Here is an 18,407-nt window from a genome sequence, read left to right as displayed (position 1 = left end):
AGCTGAGCTTTCGGAGCTGACGGTGACACCCACACCCACGGCAGGGACCAGCACAGTGGTGCCCCCCACCCGGGCACGAAATGAGGACGGGACCGACTGGGCTGGGGGCCGAGGGCAGCCAAGTCACAAGTGCCAGGAGGAACCCGCATCATGAATGCCGCTCCACATACGTGGGTGTCTGAGGAATCTGGGGGAGAGGAACGACCTGTTGGGGGTTTGGGAAGTGCTGGGAGATGGGAGGAGGAGACCCCAGGACAGGCCCGGCAGCCTAGGAAGGTGGGAATACGGGGGTGGGCAAGGAAAACAAACAGGGCCAAGGGAGGGCAGCGCTGCTGGGCGGGCGGATTGAGGGCCGCCGAGGGCCGGCTTGGCCCTGAAGGCCAGAGACGGTTGAGTTTCGAGACGGTAGGGCCGGCCCGAGGCCAGGCGGGACGGAGGTGCTGCAAGGGCGCTGTGGGCTTTCCTGGGGGGCCCAGGCCCGCAAGCAGAGCAGAAGAGTGCGTGCGGGCGGCAAAGGGAAGAGGCCTCACACAGACTTCGCAGGAGGAGGAACAGCCGGGACTGAAGGACAGGCCCTTTGCCCAGGTGGAGCCTCTTATCCCTGCTCGTAGGCCTTCACGGCCTTCAGTCTTTCCAGCAACTTCCACTCTGACCTAGACAACTGCACAGTTAGCTTCACACACCTCAGCCAGTCTGACCAGACTCGAAATCTGAACTTGGCAGCTTTTCCGTCCAGCAGCTCAAGCTGCAGGCGGGGGGCACCCCCGGCAGCATCCTGCAGACCCGCCAGAAGCTGACTTCTGATTTGCAGTCACACTGCTCTGCACCGCGGGGTTGGGGGGACGGCGGGCCCCAAGAGCAATAGGGACTCCGGCTTGAGACGCACGCCTCCAACCACGAACTCAGTGGGACTGCAAGACAAGGAGAACCTTCCTTCTCAGCCCCAAGGCCCCGCCAGCCTGCACCGTTGCTCGAACCCTACCCGTGGCCCTGCTCTTTCAAGCTCAGGCTTCCCCTCGTCTTTGTTCTCTTGACCTGCCAAAAATACGGAAGCTGAGGCCTGCTTTCCACTGCAGTTGCCTCCCGCTAAGGGACTTCGGTGACGCCGGGGAGCCGGGCCAAACAGCACTGAGCCGCTCGGGGTGCCTAGAAGCAATTGCAGAGGCCCACAGGGCTTATGGAAAAGTGAGACATGACAGAGAGCAATCCTCCAGCCCCGCACACGCACGTGTCTCCTTGGACGGCTGCCCCAGACGTTCCGCGCACACCCCTGCGTTGGCGTGTGTGCGCTGGCGCGTTCTTGAAGGATAGCAGCTATCCGTACTTGCCATGTGCCATGCTTTTTGTCCTTTTTGCTGTTCCCCTTCATGTGTTCTTCCAGCACGAGCACGCCGCTATTCTGCTGGGCTGTTTCTTTAAATTCTACCGGGGACGGGACAGGCCTCGCTCGTGTAGGGATTGCTCGCCCACCTGGGACCAGCTCCAGACACGAGCCCGTGGTGTGTGTATTCGAGACCTCTTTTAGGGTCTCTGAGGTTTTGTGGTTTTTTTCCTTTTTCTTTTCTTGGTAGTAAAACAGCCCTAACACAAAAGTTACCATTGTAACCGTGCAGGTCAGTGGCGCTACGTACGTTCACAGTTTCATAACCACCACCACCACCACCACCCCCGGTCTCTAGAGCCCCTTCCTCTTCCCACGCTAGCCGCCCCCCCCCCGTCCGTCTCTGTGACTCTGGCTGCTCCAGAGACCTCACCCGAGTGGACTCCTACAGCATCTGTCGTTGGGGACTAGCTGAGGTCACTCGGCACCCCGTCCTCCAGCCCCAGCCATGCTGTAGTGAGAGTCAGGATGTCCTTCCCGTGTAAGCCTGAATAATAATTCAGCCTATGGAGAGACCGAATTCTGTCTGTCCGTTTGTCGGTTGACGGACACGTGGGCTGCGGTGAGCCCGAGGTTCCGGGTCCCCTTCTACCGACCCTGCACATGCCTTGCAAAGCTGATGGCTGTCAGACTCTGAGCCTGTCCTCCTTGGGTCCAGGTTGACCTGAGCGCGCAGTACATAAAGTCGGCAGTGAAGAACGTCCCGTCGGTGTTCCTGATGACGGACTCCCAGGTGGCCGAGGAGCAGTTTCTGGTGCTGATCAATGACCTGCTGGCCTCGGGCGAGATCCCAGGGCTGTTCACGGACGACGAGGTGGAGAACATCATCTCCTCCATGCGACCACAAGTGAAGTCCCTTGGCATGACTGACACTCGGGAGGCGTGCTGGAAATTCTTCATTGAGAAAGTGCGCAGGCAGCTGAAGGTAGGAGCTCCCGCCTTCACGGCGTCTGGGGCGCATCCCCGGGCCCAGCGCAGGGCTCGCGTCCTTCCTCTGGGCCGAGTCGGGGGCTGCTGCCCGTCTGCATATGGAAGGACTTCAGGAGAGGACGATGGGGCTGCCCGAGGGACACGAGCCAACTGAAGTGTTTTAGACACACGCCCCACATACACGAGTTTAAATAGATGAGTAAGTGCGCCTCGACCTCCAATGTTCCTTCGTAGGGAAACGGGGCTGACCTACCCTACCGGACTGAGGGCACTTTGGAGCCTTTGCTCCCTTCTCCTCAGCGTCCGGCAGGGGCAGCTGCCCCCCACCCGTGGTGCTGTGCCCTGGGAGGGTCCACCCCCCATAGCTCTTCTAGAACCTGATGGCTACCATTGCCCCTGCTCCATGCAAAGAAGACATGTCTCCTCTTCGTCTCCCCAGTCTGGGTTACAGAGTCCCACCACTGGGTATGGACCGCGGGCTGAAGGAGGCCCTGATGGGTGCTCCCTGTGTGGCCCCCCCCCCCAGTGCCCGGCTCGGCCCTTCTTCCGTGGAACAGGTGCTGCCAGTGAGCCTCCCGCCATACCCGGGAAGAAGGGGCTGCAGAACGAGGAGGGGCCCGCCTGGCTGAGGCTATTCCTGATGCAGCAAAAGGGCCACCAGGGCCTGTGTGCACGGCACCGTCCGCAGTGGGGTCCCAGGGAGTCCCAGGCTGTCTGGGGATGAGTCCCCAGCTTGGGGGCCTGGAGGAAGGAGGCTCCATGTCCCTGGGAACCGGCCCTGCTGAAGGGATTGTGCCCCTCTCTGTCCTCGGGCCCCACTCCCCACACTGTCCTTTCCCCGGCCTTTCTCTCCCCCCTCGTCGGGGCCCATGTCAGAAGGCTTGGGGCGCACTCTGCTCTCCTCCACCTCTTTGGAGAGGCGTGAAGTCAGCGGAACGTTCCTCAGTTGTGGAAACCCAGAACTAGGGCTGCACTCCGCAGACACGTGGAGACAGACGACAGGGAGCTTTCCTCCCAAACGAGCTGTCTGCCCAGTGAGCTGGGCCCTCAGCACCACCGTCCCCATGAGCAGCAACTCTGCGTCCCGCCTTCAGGTGATCCTGTGTTTCTCTCCCGTGGGCTCCATCCTGCGCGTGCGGGCAAGGAAATTCCCTGCCGTCGTCAACTGCACAGCCATCAACTGGTTCCACGAGTGGCCAGAAGACGCCCTGGTGTCCGTGAGCGCGCGCTTCCTCGAGGAAACCGAGGGCATTCAGGTGAGTCACTGGTGCTCGCGGAGCCGGGAGGGGAGGGCCTGCCGCCTGCGACAGAGTGACCCCACACCCTGCCTCCAGGGCCCAGACAAGGGTGAGCCGGGTGAGGACTGGCCCTGGTGCAGAATTTAAGGGGGGGGGTGACCTCAGTAATCAAGACCAGTGATGTCTTAATGCAATACTTTTTAAAATCACAATTAATGCTAAATAATTCACAGTGAACAAAATTGTAAACAAAGTCAAGGGGCTGGCTGTTGGTTTTGTGACCAAGGGACACCCATTTCAACCAGCTGGGAGTGCCCCACCCCTGCAGCCGCTGCCCCGAAGGGCCGGGTCAGGAGGTTTGATGCCAATGTGCCAACAGACTGAGAGATGTGGAAACATAGTCCCTGATCGGGGCCGATGGGAGCACCGCACTTGCTCCTGTCCCGGGCTCCGACACGGCTCCGCCCAGGGCCACTCCCTCACCTTCGACCTGCCCGTTACAGGCCACGACCAGGATGATGGGTACCAGGGGTTTCTTGCATCAAGAGATGGTGCGCACGTTCACTGTCTGAGCTAATCGCCGGCCTCGAAATGGTCGTTAAACCCTGACCCAGGCAATGGGAGGGATGAGCAGCCCTGGGGTAAATCACTCTTGGTATCTCGTTTTATTTATTGTGAACACATGTTCGGTTATGAAGTAGGATAAAACAAGCCTGAAGTTAACGTTTCCCCCTAGTTTTAGAGGTGGGTGAAATCCCGCTGCCATGGCTAGAGCACCGACTTTCAGGACGGGCCACTCCCAGGAACACTGCAGCTCCCACGTTTCATGGGGGGGCACAGATGTGGGTGTCCAGTCCCCAAGAGAGCAGCCTCCTAAGATCGGGGAATGGCCCCACTGCTGGCACCAGGCAGGGCTGCAGAGTAGGTGCCAGAAACAGCGTGCAATGGATGAACACATTCCCAGCCCAACTCGAACGACAGTGGCTATCCCTTGGACAGTTCCCGGGGTAGAGCCCTCAGGCAGGAGGGGCGGCCCAGATGGTGGTGGCCCTGACCCTAGTGTGGGAAGGGAGCTGCTAAACCCCAGGACCCAGCGTAGGAAACACAGTAAATGGTTGCTGGATAGCGGGTTATTCAAAATGCTGTGAGGCCCTGCGCTTTCCCAGGGATGCGAGCGGGTGAGTCGGGGAGAGATAGTCACAGGAATAACGCGGTGCCCTGTGCCCGGTGCTCAGCCAAGCCCGCGGCGGAGCAATGTCACCAGCGCCCAGGACAGCCTCCCCAGGCACTGCTGTCTTGAGCCTCAAGCAGGCTGAACGGCCAAGGCTGAGAGAGGGCACGAGCTTCAGCCGGGGTCCCGGTGAGGAAGGGAAACCCCAGCTTTCTGAATCGCCGTGGCCAGCCGCCTCCTCCCCCCGGCGGGAGTGGGGTCGCTACCTCCTGCCAGGAAACGAGGGGGGGGGGAACAAACGGCCGTCTCACCTTTGCAGCCAGAAGTCAAGGCCTCCATCAGCCTCTTCATGTCCCATGTGCACACAACGGTCAACGAGATGTCCAAGTTGTACTTGGCCACGGAGAGGCGTTACAACTACACCACACCCAAAACCTTCCTGGAGCAGATCAAACTTTACCAGAACCTGTTGGCCAGGAAGAGGATGGAGCTGGGGGCCAAGATCACGAGGCTGGAGAACGGTCTGATGAAGCTGCAGAGCACGGCATCCCAGGTAGGGAAGGCAGGTTCCAGAACCTTCCCCCACGTAAGAGAAACAGGACTCCCACCTTGGAGAAACTTCCATTCTCAAACCACAGAGAACGTGTGGGTTTTACTAGAAAAAATGGGTTCAACATGCTTTGGCAATGCTGATGTCATTGTGTCGTGTTTTACGTGGGGGCCCAAGTCCGGTGGGATTTGTGCATTGGGCGAGTGTGTCCATGACCACGTGGCCGTTCCCAGACGCCTTGCTTGCTGTGGTGCCCAGGTGGAAAGGCTTTTGCCATCCAGTTTTCTGCCTGGCTTTAAGAGCCCTCCCTACTGGAGCCCCGACCCCATCACCCTCACTGCCCACTCTTGGTGTCCCCAAGGGAACCCGGAAAACAGCCCCCACTTCCCTGCCGAGTTGTGGCCCCACACAGCTGGGGTTGCCCTGCCTCTGCCCCCAAGGATACCAAGCCCACTGAACCGGAGCCAGGCCAGCTTGCCCCCGCCACAGGCAGTGTGGCAAGGATCAAGGCCACCCCTATAGGGGCGTGGAGGGGAAGGTTGGTAGGGGGTGTCCCAGGAAGACAGAGTTTGGAGGGGCCAAGCAGGACTGCTCCCACCCAGACAGCTCATGCAGAAAGAAACAGGGAAGAGCCCAGCCAAGCAGGCTGATTCTGTTCCCCCAGATGAATCCCCCAGACATGGTCCTGTTAAGGCGACTGAGGGGCGTCCTTGTGGGAGAAACCATCGAGAATGGGGCGGCGTAGCGACCCTTACCACCCACTCCTTCCCCGAGCTCCCGCCTGGCATGACCACGGGCAGCACGACTACGGGCAGCCTGGCCCCATCCCCAAGCTTTCGGCGCTGCGCCCCTAGCCCACGCGTGGTGGCCGGGGCGCACATTTGCCATCTCTTGGTGTCTCGTCCCCCAGGTGGATAATTTAAAAGCCACACTGGCAAATCAGGAAGCCGAACTCAAACAGAAAAATGAGAATGCGGACAAGCTGATCCACGTGGTGGGCGTGGAAACCGAGAAGGTCAGCAAAGAGAAAGCCATCGCCGACGAGGAAGAGGCCAAGGTGGAGATCATCAACGAGGTGGGCAGACAAGCATGGCTCCCGAGCGCCACTGCTCACGGCTCTGCCGGGCCAGGCCTCCCCCGAGCGCTCAGTACCGCTCCAGCCCCACGCAAAACCTGCGGACCCTCCGCTCCCACGCACAAGGCCCCGGCTCAGAGGAGGGCTGTTTTAGAAAAATGTCAGTCCCAGGCCGGGCTCCTCAGAGCGCAGTGCCCTGGCCACGGTGGCGGCATTGCCAGGAGCTGGTGAGAAATGCAGGTTCTCAGGTCTGCATTTTAACAAGATGCCCACGACCCACGAGCACACTGAGGTTGGAGAACCTGCCTCGGACCGGAGCTCTGGTCCCCAGACGCGCTGCCCCCGGAGTCCCCGGGGGTGCTGATGTCACTGGCCCCCGGGGGGCGGGGGCACCTGCCAGAAGGGCTTTCTCCTCACCCCTCCCTGAATGCCTTTGATGCCCCCAGTCACGCGCTGTGAGCATGTCTGAACAAAGAGAATTCCAGTAATGGCCTGCTCTCTCTTGAGAGGCAGCCGCATGGTAGCAAGTGGCTTCTAGGACGAGGGGCCCGACGGCTGCCACCAGGTGCTGGAGAAGGACGCGGGCCAGGCGAGCAGCAGGGGCTCCCCTCCTTTCCTCCTTATAACCAGCACACCCACAACCCTCAGGGGCTCAGAGTGGTTGGCAGTTAGCCAGTGGCAGAGTCAGGATCTGAGCCGAGACCCCCATCCACACCCCAAACTGTGACCTGTCTTCTGATGCCACGCGCGGCTGTCCACGTCCGGTGCCCGTCCCCCTCCAACCCCTGCATCCAGAAAAGGCCCCCTCGGGGTGGGTGTGGAGGGGGGCTCCAGGGCTGGCCACGTCCCCACCTTCTGTGCCCATTCCTGCGGTTGTGCCCGCACTGTCCTTAGAGTACACGGTGCTTTGCAGAGACCCTGTCCCTTCTGTCCTCCCTCCTGCGAGCCCGGCAAAGCCCTCAGCCCCTGCTGCCTTCTTCGGCACAAGGCTCTTCCTCACCGATCACTACCAAGTTGCTGCTGGTCTCTGTGCTTGGCATCCAGAGGCTTGGGTTCTCCCTGCCCCAAGGAGGGGACGCATGCGTGTGTGGAGACGCTCTCCCTTTCTTCGGGGAGGGCGAGCTCTGCCTCCGAAGTGCTCCACTGTGGACAGATTACACAATGGCACCAAGAGACCGTAAGGCCTCAGAGCCAGCAGCACGGGGTCCACATGGCCCCAGGTTCTCCCTCCAGTCCTGGAAGCTGGGGCCCATAGAAGGACCAGTTCCCGTCCCAGAGTCCCAAGTCTGTGGCCCCAGCACAGCTTTTTCCAACCTGAGTGTTGGGTGGCAGGGGCAGAGGGGCAGAGGGGCAGGGAGGAGAAAGGTGGGTTCCAGGTGGTGGGCGGGGACCGCGCAGGCATGAAGGGGAGCACAGCGGTGCTGCCGCCATGGGGGACGCGCCACGGGAGACGCGCCTCTGTGCGTGGGCATCGGGGGGAAGGCCACCCTCCTCACGCCTGTCCATGCTCCCTCGCTTCTGCCCAGGGCTCCCCGTACACACGCACACACACTTGCAAGCAGCCCCCCCACAGTTGATCCTTCCCGTGTGGCTGCCTTCCAGAATGTCACAGAGAAACAAAAGGCTTGTGAAATGGACCTGGCCAAGGCAGAGCCCGCCCTCCTGGCTGCGCAGGAAGCTCTCGACACTCTGAATAAGGTGAGCGCAGGAAAGGAAAGAAACGGAACCGGCCCCCGGGGGAGGAAAAAGCCGTGGAGTCAGCACAGGTGGCCGCAGGCTCTCAGCAGCCTCCCGGGGTCGCCATGGGGCCTCTGGGTCCCACACGCAGGGCTACGTTCCCTCTCAGCTGCTTCCTGTCTGTCATTTGCAGAACAACCTTACAGAGCTGAAGTCCTTCGGGTCCCCCCCGGACGCCGTGGTCAACGTCACGGCCGCCGTCATGATCCTGACTGCGCCCGGGGGCAAGATCCCCAAGGATAAGAGCTGGAAAGCTGCGAAAATCATGATGGGAAAAGTGGACACCTTCCTGGACTCCTTGAAAAAGTTTGACAAGGAGCACATCCCGGAGGCCTGCCTGAAGGCATTTAAGTGAGTCCGGGCTGGGCCGCACCACGGGCTTTAGTTGGCTTCTTGCTCTGCCGGGAGCTCAGGATATCCCGGCGCTGTGTGGTCGCCGGGTCCCCTCTGGCCCGCCCCAGCCGGCGGCCCGTTCCCAAAGGCAGCCTGTGCTCGCCAGGGCGGTCGGGGGAGCAAGTGGGACCCCAGAGACGGCGGGAGGCAGCGGCCTGGGGAGATCTGGCCGCACCGGAGGCCAGGTGTCCAGGTGAAGCGTGGTCCCAGCTCCCCCGGGCACCTCATCACCCTCGGCCTCCCCCACCTGAAGAATCAGGGCAGGCGGGCAGCCCGTGGCTCCAAGTCCAGGCAGCCCCTTCCCCACACAGCACACGGAGGGTCTAGCAACCCCGCAGGCGGCCCTCAGGACAGTGGGAGCTGCGGGCCCACAGCACCACGAGAGAGGCCGCCAGGGCCCTCCGAGCCGTTGTGCACACGTGCAAGCATGATGCACACGCACCCATGCACACACACTCGACATACATACACGTGCATGCACACACTCTGTACACGCATACGCACGTGCACACGTGTATGCTGTGGGCGTGCACTGGCTCAGGCTCCGTCAGGCGTGGTTTCTTCGCGGGTGGGCGGTGTGGCTGCGGGGTGGGTGTGGGACAAGACCAGACAAATACCCCGGGGCCTCCCGCCGAGGGGCCCCTTGCTGGGGTTGGTCTCCGTGCAGTGGAAGCGGTACCGTGTGTACACAGCGACGTCGGGCCTGCCGTCTAGCCGACCAGGGCGACAAGAATGATGTTCTCCTGCTACGTCAGCAGCCCGACTCGGGACTGTCAGGCAATCCCGCGGCAGACGGACCGAGCGTCTGTGGCTCCGCCCACACAGTGGAGGATTCCTGGCTCCTGGACGCCACCTCCCACCCCCGTGTCTGACGTGCGCTGAAAGAGGCAAACCTGTTTTAATATCGACCTAAACAAAGCGCGAAGTAAAGCAGAGGGAGGAATGATGGGCTGTGCTTCCAACCCGAATGCAGACCACTTATCAATCATTACCTGGAATCAGCTGTTCGAAATTCTTTCTGCACATAGTGCAGTTTGTTATGTTTAATGACATTGTTGTCATTTTTAAAATACTGGCTTCCAGAAGGATCTGAAGTGCATCTCCGGGCATTTTTCCTCGGCATGCCGGGGCCGTGGCGTCCCCGGGGAGCAGAGGTGGCGCCGTGGAGGGGGCACGGATCTCTGGGGCGTGGGCCCCGGGTGCATGCCAGCACTGCCCCCCCCCAGCTGGGTCATGTAAGGAGAGACGCTCAGCCTCTCTGGGACTGTCGCCCCAGAGCAACATGGGGTGACGACACGTGCCGAGGCCGAGCAGGCTCCAGGAGCTCCCATTTGGGAAGCTCCTGGGACAGCGCCTGACCCGCGGCCCCCTGTCCGTCGTCCTCGGGGCACGTTGCTGAGTCCCTCCGAACCCCGGTTTTCTTGCTTACGGGTGGAGTCTTTGGAGAATGAAAACTGGACCAGCTATAGGAAGCTCCGGGAACAGAGAGAACAAGGAATGCTGGTTTCCCTCCTTCGTCCAGAACACATTCCCCTCACACCCCAAATTCCACTTCTGGGGCAAGAATTCTGGGTTTCATTCTTTTCTTCATCTTGAAGATACCCCCCCAAAAAACCCCAATTCACTGTGCTCCCCTCGTAACTGCTTGTGATGACGGCCAAGGCCACGCTGAAGGCTGGAGGGGGAGACGCCGGGGAGGCCTGCGGCCTGCGGAGCCCACCGGTGCCCACTCTTCCCTCTGCAGGCCCTACCAGGGCAACCCGACCTTCGACCCCGAGTTCATCCGCTCCAAGTCCACGGCGGCCGCGGGCCTGTGCTCCTGGTGCATCAACATCGTCCGCTTCTACGAGGTCTACTGTGACGTGGCCCCCAAGAGGCAGGCCCTGGAGGAGGCGAATGCGGAGCTGGCGGAGGCGCAGGAGAAGCTCTCGCGGATCAAAAACAAGATTGCGGTAAGTCCGGCCGCCGCACGGAGGAGGGCACCGGTGCCGCAGGTCAGGGCCGCAGAGCAGGGCTGGCGCGGCCGCCCCGTGAATGACTCAGCAGCACAAGGAGCCCAGGTGGCCGCAGGGACCGATCGCCCACCCGAGACCCCGCCGCGCTTGCTCCCGTGGGAGCTGGGACACCTCGCGCCGCCCCATTTCTCGGCCTTTCCGTGTTTTCCCAGGAACTCAACGCCAACCTGAGCAACCTCACGTCGGCTTTTGAAAAGGCAACAGCGGAGAAGATCAAGTGCCAACAAGAGGCCGACGCCACCAACAGGGTGATCTCGCTGGCCAACAGGTAGCTCGCCCAGCCCCGCGGACACCCCTCCCGCCTTTTCAGGGCCCTGGAGGGGCCCGGCGCAGAACAGCCTCTGGAGGAGGAGGAAGGGCCCCGGGGGGCAGGAGGCAGCTGTGCCCCTGCCTGTGCAGAGTCAGGAGGAGAGACCCACTGACCAACTGTCGGCCAGCGTCCCCACCTCTGGGAGCTGGAAGCCCTCCGTGGTGGGCCCCTGCGCATCCCGTGACCTTTGGCTGCACAGAACCCCCAACCCAGACGTGCCCAGACCTGAGTGGGAGGCGGCATCCACAGGGGCTTACTAGGGAAGATTCCCCTCGTACCCGCTGTCACCGCACCCCGGGTTGGTGTGGTCTTCCGGGGCCTCGCCAGCACGGCCCTTCATGGTCCGTTGACGCCTGTGGACTCCAGGGCAGCGCTGTCCCAGCGGGAACGCAGCTCGTGCCACACCCATCTTTTCTACAGTGTCCTGCTGCCCCCGTGGCACCAAAGATGAAACCCACCTTGTTAACGTACCTTGCTGAACCCAAACGTGATCACACGTGATCTCTTCAACACGTGATCGCTGTGAGAACGACCGCTGAGAGGGTTCCTGCACATTTTCACACTAGTCCTTGGAATCCCCGTGTACATCTCAATTCAGACCAGCCACGCGTGGCTTTCAGGGGCTTACCAGCCACGCATGGACAGCGTGGCTTCAGAGCTTTCTTTCTGTGTTTTCGAAAGTGAGCACTGGGAGCCTGGCACAGAGCCGCGGGTAGGGTTGGTGCTAGGGCGTGGCTTCTGGTCGAACGTTCTCCTACCCAGTGGGCTGGCAACCGATGACGGGCTGTCGTCAGTGAGATACGGGGACCCTGGGAGATCCCCAGGCCGCGTGACAACAGCCTCCAGCAGGGCGTGGACGTCGTCCTGGGTTTGAGGGACTTGACCGTACCTGCCAAGAAAAGCAAAGCGGTCTTTTGGTCTTCGGGAAGCAAGGGCTCCTCGGGTGTGCGAAGGACAGGCCTCAGGGGCCCTAATCAGGCAACCTGTGCTTTCTACAAATAACGCAGACTGGTGAGGTCACATCTGGGGCCAGGGGCCAGTTCTCAGGCTGGTGGTCCGAGCCACGTGATGCCTACCCTGCGGTCCCCACTCTACGTGGAGCCAGGTGCCCTCTGGATGCCACGTTGTCCCGTGGCCACTGTGGCCACTACCCGGACTCCAGTAGCCAAAGCCTGAGCCCAGAGGTGTCCGGGCAGCAGCTTTAGTGTGTGGTGAATGTTCTGATAAGGTCGGCACAGAGGTGACATCAGCGCACGTGGCCGGGGCAGGGGAGCTCAGGCGCCAGGTGCCTCCAGAAAGCGTTGGTGTTGCTTCCCTAAAGCGGTGGTTCCCTTCCGCTGTCACAGCGCGCGGTGAAGGCAGGACGTGGAACGCCAGACTCCTCGCCTTGAGAGCTGGAGACTGCTTCCTGGGCTTTGGGTGCGACCCTCCAGCATTCCTTTGACCCCCACTGACCTCGTGTTCACATTTAGGCTGGTAGGGGGATTAGCGTCGGAGAACGTGCGCTGGGCTGAATCGGTGAAGAACTTCAAAAGCCAGGGGGTCACTCTGTGCGGGGACGTCCTGCTGATTTCCGCCTTTGTCTCCTACGTGGGTTACTTCACCAAGAAATACCGAAATGAGCTGATGGAGAAGTTTTGGGTCCCGTATATAAATCAGTTAAAGGTAAGAGGTTCGGTTGCATTCATCACTCAGGAAATCTGGGGAGGTCCCCGGGGCGGGGTGGGGGAGACCCAGCCAAACGTCACAGTCATGGACGCTCTGGCCGCTACCAGCTTGGCCAATGCTGATGCCATCCCTGGTGGGTTCCTAAGTGCTCCATCAGGGCCCTGCGAGTGGTGGTCTTCCAGACCGCGTGGCTCGTCCGTGGTCTAACCACAGCCCTGCTGGGTCGCTTGGAGGGGCGTTTCCCATGGAGCAGTAAGGAAGGCCGCATCACCCCTCGTAAGAACAAGCACTTCCTCTTGGCAGGTCCCCATCCCGATCACGCAAGGTCTGGACCCCTTGAGCCTGCTGACGGATGACGCCGACGTGGCCACTTGGAACAACCAGGGCCTCCCCAGCGACCGCATGTCCACTGAGAATGCCACCATCCTGTGCAACACGGAGCGCTGGCCCCTCATCGTGGACGCCCAGCTGCAGGGAATCAAGTGGATCAAAAACAAATATGGCAGCAAACTAAAAGCCATCCGCCTGGGACAGAAGAGGTGCGCCACGGCGGCAGGGGGGGGCTGGCGGGGCCCCTGGGCTCGCAAACACACCCGAGGTGGTAGACGGGCGGGTGGGTCTTTACGTGCAGATCCTGGCCCACAGGTGGATTTGTTTTCCCATATTTGGTCTTGGGAAGAGCGCCGGCAGTAAGAATTAACCTCGGGGCTCTTCCCCCCGCCACTACCTGCCGCTGCTCTAGGGAGAGAGCACTCCCCCAGGCTCCAGTCCTACCTGGCCGCCTGCCAGCCACAGGGCTGCAGGCTGGTCATTTTCTCATTTCTCGTCTCTAGTGGGACGCGTTTCCTCATCACAGGTGGTCACTGCGGTCACCCCGAGTGCCTTCCCGGTGCACCGGGGACCTGGGACGAGACACAGGTGTGAAAACATCTGGGGCTGCACTCCCGTGGGCCCCCAGGGGAGAGGCAGGCAGATGCCCCAGAGCTCCCCGCAGGGAAGCAGCTGCTGGCCCCTCGGCCACTTGTCTTCTGGCGTCTTCTCGCTCCGGGGGCTGCCTGCTGGGCACCCGGCGGTGCCATCTCTGGGCCCGAGTCCTTACCTGGCCCCATGTCGTGCCCACAGCTACCTGGACATCATCGAGCAGGCAATTTCCGAAGGGGACATCTTGCTCATCGAGAACATTGGCGAAACTGTGGACCCTGTGCTGGACCCGCTGCTCGGCAGGAACACCATTAAAAAGGGAAAGTGAGTTCCTGGTTCCACCTTTGCAGGCTGGCCCGCATGAACCACGGGAATGTGCTCCGTGGCGGCTGCGGCCTCTGCACAGGGAGGCAGCAGGGGGAACTTCCCGCCGTCCCGGGAGGCAGCAGGGTGTGCGACAAAACGCCGTCCCCAAGGACAGATAGGAAGTTGTGAGACCGCAGCCCGGTCAGGAATACGACACCAACACCTTACTAGTGATCACCGCGGGCAGCTGTCCTTGACGGTCATGCTTTTGTTTTCTTTTTTTTTTTTTTGAAGACTTTATTTATTTATTTGAGAGAGAGACAGAGATAGGGACAGAGAGCGAGAGACAGCACAAGCGAGGAGGTGAGAGAGAAGCAGGCTTCCCAGTGAGCAGAGAGCCCGATGCAGGGCTCCATCCCAGGACCCTGGGATCATGACCTGAGCCGAAGGCAGACGCTTCACTGACTGAGCCGCCCAGGCGCCCCGCTGGTCACGCTTTTTCCTGTTCTTATACATTATACAAACCCTGAGTCTCTGGTACTATGTTTTTATTCAGGTGGAACCTACATTACATAGAATGAGCCGTTTCAAGGCAAACAGTGCGGTGGCACTTGGTGCGCTCAGTGTTGTGCAAGTGTCACCCACGGGGAAGCCCCGTTCTCACCCCGCACTCGCTCCCCATGCCCCCCAGCTGCCGGACCCTGGCGCCCGCCCATGTGCGCTTGTCTCCACGGACTTCCCTGGGCACCCTGTGCCCAAGGCCCGTCTGTGTGGCAGCGTGGCAGGACTGCGTCGTTCTCACAGCTGAGTCCACCGGATGGGTCTGCCTCGTCCCGCTTGTCCGCTCACCGGTTGGTGCACGGAGCTTGTATCACTTTTCTAATATAAGAAAGGTTAAATCAGCTTTCAAGATGGAAAACATCAGAGCTGGTCTGAGCCACCGGTAAAAGCAGGGGTGTGTGCCAATGCCCAGAACAGAGGTGGCCAAGAAACATGCTGGCATCCTAGCCTCTGAGAAGAGCTTGACATGAGTGGAGATATCCAAGGGGTGAAGTTACACAGAGGCCCCTGAAAGTGAGCTTGACCAGAAAGAGGGGGAGCAAGGCAGGGAGCAGAGAGAAGAGGTCCCCCCATGGTGGACCAGCAGACCCAGCACCTTGCCCTGGCTGCTCTCAGATTCCCCCGGGGAGCTTCTAGGATGTAGCGGTGTTCTGAATGGGACGTTGGTGTCTTTCTGACGTTCGCAGCTCTGGGGTGGGGCCAGGGCAGCGTGTTTCTGCACCAGCGCCCAGGGGAGTATGATATGCGGTGGGAGCCGAGCAAGCACTCCTATAAGGAATCAGAACAGCCAGAGAGACCTTCTAGAAGGTCCCAGCTGTAGACCAGAGAGGAAGACGAGAACAAGACACAGTCCTTTCCCGGTGACCAGAGGAGGGTTCCTGGTGGTGCGACGCCTGGGGCGGGGTGGGGGGGCCCCGGGCTGCTGCTGCTGACCTCTCCCTCCCCTATGGGCCAGGTTCATCAAGATCGGCGACAAGGAGGTGGAGTACCACCCCAAGTTCCGCCTCATCCTGCACACCAAGTACTTCAACCCACACTACAAGCCGGAGATGCAAGCCCAATGCACCCTGATCAACTTCCTGGTCACCAGGGACGGGCTCGAGGACCAACTCTTGGCTGCTGTGGTGGCCAAAGAGCGCCCGGATCTGGAGCAGCTGAAGGTACGGGGCCTGACGTCACAGGCCGCAGGGCGGGCCGCTCGGGTCGCCGCCAGGTGTCCTGACGCGGCAGCCGCCAGCCGGACACAGCTCCCCGAACGTGCCCCAGCCTGTCCCACCGGTCGGATTTTGTGCGACGGAAGGAGCCGCTCTTCCTGCCCGTGGCCTCCCAAACCGAACTCCAAATGCAACAGCCGCTTCTCTGACGGAAGAAGAGTCTTGGCGGTGCCCAGACGGCCCGACGCGCCAAACTGCGACCCCGCGGGCAAGGTCGTTGCTGCAGGCCCTGTGCGCAGTGGCCAGCACACACGGGCTCAGAGCGGCCCCCACGCCCGGGCCTCTCAGGCTTGCGGTGCCCCTCCCGTCCCAGCTGGGACCTTGGCTGAGCCCCCCTCCCGGTGCTCTGTCCCTCCCGCAGGCGAACCTCACCAAGTCCCAGAATGAATTCAAGATTGTTCTGAAGGAGCTGGAGGACTCCCTGCTGGCCCGGCTGTCCGCCGCGTCAGGGAACTTCCTGGGGGACACGGCCTTAGTAGAGAATCTGGAGACCACCAAGCACACGGCCAGCGAGATCGAGGAGAAGGTGAGAGACCACCTCCGGGGCCTGCCCCGCACCCCCCGCCAGAGTGCACGGCGGGCTCGCCACCGCCTGGACAGTCACTGGGAAGAGAAGCCACCGGGCCACGCGTGCCACCAGGGCCCAGAGTGGAGCGGGATGGGGGGGGTGCCCTCGCACAGGGGTGGGCCCACCACTCACCGGCGCTGTCCACCCACTGGTCCCACTCAGGCCCCGTTTCTTTTAAGGTGAAAGAAGCAAAAATCACAGAGGTTAAAATCAATGAAGCCAGAGAGAACTACCGGCCGGCCGCAGAGAGGGCGTCCCTGCTTTACTTCATACTGAACGACCTCAACAAGATCAATCCCATCTATCAGTTCTCACTCAAGGTGCAGCCGAGGACGCACGGGGCCCAGGCCGCAGGCGGCGGTGGGAGGGGGAGCCTGGTGCAGCGTCCGGTGCCCCAGACCCCCACCCACTGCGGAAACAAAGCAGAGCCCCGGCGGGCAGCATGGGGCGGCCTCGGAGTCCAGCCCTGCAAGCCCCCGTGCGCCCCCTCCCCAGGCCTTCAATGTGGTGTTCGAGAAGGCCATCCAGAAGACCGCCCCCGCCGAGGACGTCAGGCAGCGAGTGATCAACCTGACGGACGAGATCACCTACTCCGTCTACGTGTACACGGCCCGCGGGCTCTTCGAACGGGACAAGCTCATCTTCTTGGCTCAGGTGGCCTTCCAGGTACGTCCGGCCCCCATGCTCCAAGCGTGGTCCGCAGCCGGCAGCAGTGGTGCCCGAGGGCTGGTCCCCACTGCAGACTGCCCGGCGACGGACACCCTTCCAGTCACTGCTGCGGGACGTGCCCGGGACTCTCTTTCTTGTTAACGTCAGGCACAGTTCTAAGGGGGAGCCACCGACGGGGAGGTCCATTAAGGAGAATTTTACAAAGAAATGCCATTCTAGTGCATTTACGTCCTGCCCAGCGGGCGGTCCCGCGTCAGAGCTTAACCACCGTGGATGCCAAAGACTATTTAAGGAAATAAAGGCACAAAGGAATAAATATTCCTCCTGTTCCTATGGACCTGCTGGAATATTTCAGATTTTTGTTCCATGACATTGATGAAACAGCCCGTCCACCATCTGGTTTACTCCCTCTTGGAAGTATGGTGGGAAACGCTAATTTCCAGAGAGCTTCTAGAAGGTTGCTTTCCATCCAAACTCAAACAGTCAGGGTCCAGATCAAGGAGGTTTTCCTTTATCTGTGAGCCCCTGAATGGCAGCCCCTCCATGAGGTTTCCCTGCTGAGAGGACACTAGGATATTTCCTTGGTGCTCCCCCTAAATTTCCAAAGAAATTTTTCTTTTGACCAAAAAAAAAAAAAAAACCAAAAGTGGAGTCTGACTCAGGCAAACATATTTGCTCTGCGGCGTCTGACAGAGCGGCGTGGGGCCCTGTGTGTGCAGCGGCCCCGGCTCCCCTGCCCCCAAGACCCGGCCTGCTGGACGCCCTGAGAGCTGGTGTGCACAGGTGACGAGGAGACCTAGAACATGATCCAGAAATCCCCCAGGAAAGGTATATTCAGAATTGATTCGCGAACAAACACTCACGGCAGCTCTGCTCACACCCGGCACAAGGTGGACGCGGCCCAGGTGTCCATCCAAGGGTGAGCAGATAAACAAGACGCGCACAACGGCGCTTAGTTGTCTGACCCCCGCTATGGCGTGGATGGATCCAGATGGGAAAGGCCGCGCCTGCAGGATGCCCTGGACACGGACGGGCAGATCCGCACAGACGGCGTGCAGACCCGGGGCACCAGTGGCTGTGGCGGGTCGGGGGGCGCTGCTCAGGGGGCTCTAAACAGTGGTGATGGTTGCACACGACATGAATTTACTAAAATTTCGTACTTTAATCGGGTTAAAATGGTAACTGTCATGTGTGTTGTACCATAATTTAAAAACACGACAACAAACCAAGGTGAATACAAAGTTTCGCCGGGACCCAAGGGAAGGACAGCGCTTCCTCCGCAGGGCCGGGGGTGAGAGCGCCTCGGTCCGTCCCGCGCCCGCGACCGAGGTGTTCGGCGCTCCAGCCGGGGGCCGTGGGACGATGCTGAGTGGCCCCCATGCTCCCCCAGGTCTTGTCCATGAAGAAAGAGCTGAACCCGGTCGAGCTGGACTTCCTCCTGCGCTTCCCCTTCAAGGCGGGGGTCCTGTCGCCGGTGGACTTCCTGCAGCACCAGGGATGGGGCGGCATCAAGGTTGGTGTTGGGACTCCGTCCTGCAGCGGAGGCTCGCTGCTCACGCCGGGGATGTTTACAACGCGCTACCACCGGCTGGACGTCCAGGGACCCGGGGAGGCCCCCGAGGTGGGGCCGGGGGGCAGGGGGCTCCCGCCAGCTCGCAGGAAACTCTACTTTCCTATATTCGAACACAACCGTCACCCCG

At 61.0% G+C, this 18,407-nt stretch overlaps 1 protein-coding gene across 1 annotated transcript in view; it reads left to right on the top strand.

The window, feature by feature from the left end:
- Positions 1 to 18,407, top strand: part of DNAH17 (dynein axonemal heavy chain 17) — a 123,522-nt gene that overhangs the window by 91,413 nt on the left and 13,702 nt on the right. Inside the window, exons 59-74 of the mRNA XM_034641543.1 lie at positions 2,040 to 2,306; positions 3,406 to 3,567; positions 5,040 to 5,273; positions 6,181 to 6,345; positions 7,948 to 8,043; positions 8,216 to 8,433; positions 10,220 to 10,427; positions 10,643 to 10,758; positions 12,273 to 12,465; positions 12,772 to 13,007; positions 13,591 to 13,713; positions 15,212 to 15,416; positions 15,832 to 15,996; positions 16,218 to 16,358; positions 16,534 to 16,704; positions 18,098 to 18,328. Of these exons, the coding sequence (XP_034497434.1) occupies positions 2,040 to 2,306; positions 3,406 to 3,567; positions 5,040 to 5,273; positions 6,181 to 6,345; positions 7,948 to 8,043; positions 8,216 to 8,433; positions 10,220 to 10,427; positions 10,643 to 10,758; positions 12,273 to 12,465; positions 12,772 to 13,007; positions 13,591 to 13,713; positions 15,212 to 15,416; positions 15,832 to 15,996; positions 16,218 to 16,358; positions 16,534 to 16,704; positions 18,098 to 18,328 (2,931 nt within the window). The remainder of the gene's footprint in view (positions 1 to 2,039; positions 2,307 to 3,405; positions 3,568 to 5,039; positions 5,274 to 6,180; positions 6,346 to 7,947; positions 8,044 to 8,215; positions 8,434 to 10,219; positions 10,428 to 10,642; positions 10,759 to 12,272; positions 12,466 to 12,771; positions 13,008 to 13,590; positions 13,714 to 15,211; positions 15,417 to 15,831; positions 15,997 to 16,217; positions 16,359 to 16,533; positions 16,705 to 18,097; positions 18,329 to 18,407) is intronic.

This window comes from Ailuropoda melanoleuca, chromosome 13 (genome assembly GCF_002007445.2).
Source record: "Ailuropoda melanoleuca isolate Jingjing chromosome 13, ASM200744v2, whole genome shotgun sequence".
Classification (NCBI taxonomy): Eukaryota; Metazoa; Chordata; class Mammalia; order Carnivora; family Ursidae; genus Ailuropoda; species Ailuropoda melanoleuca.
Note: the sequence above shows the minus strand (reverse complement) of the source record. Positions and strands in the feature narration are given on the sequence as shown.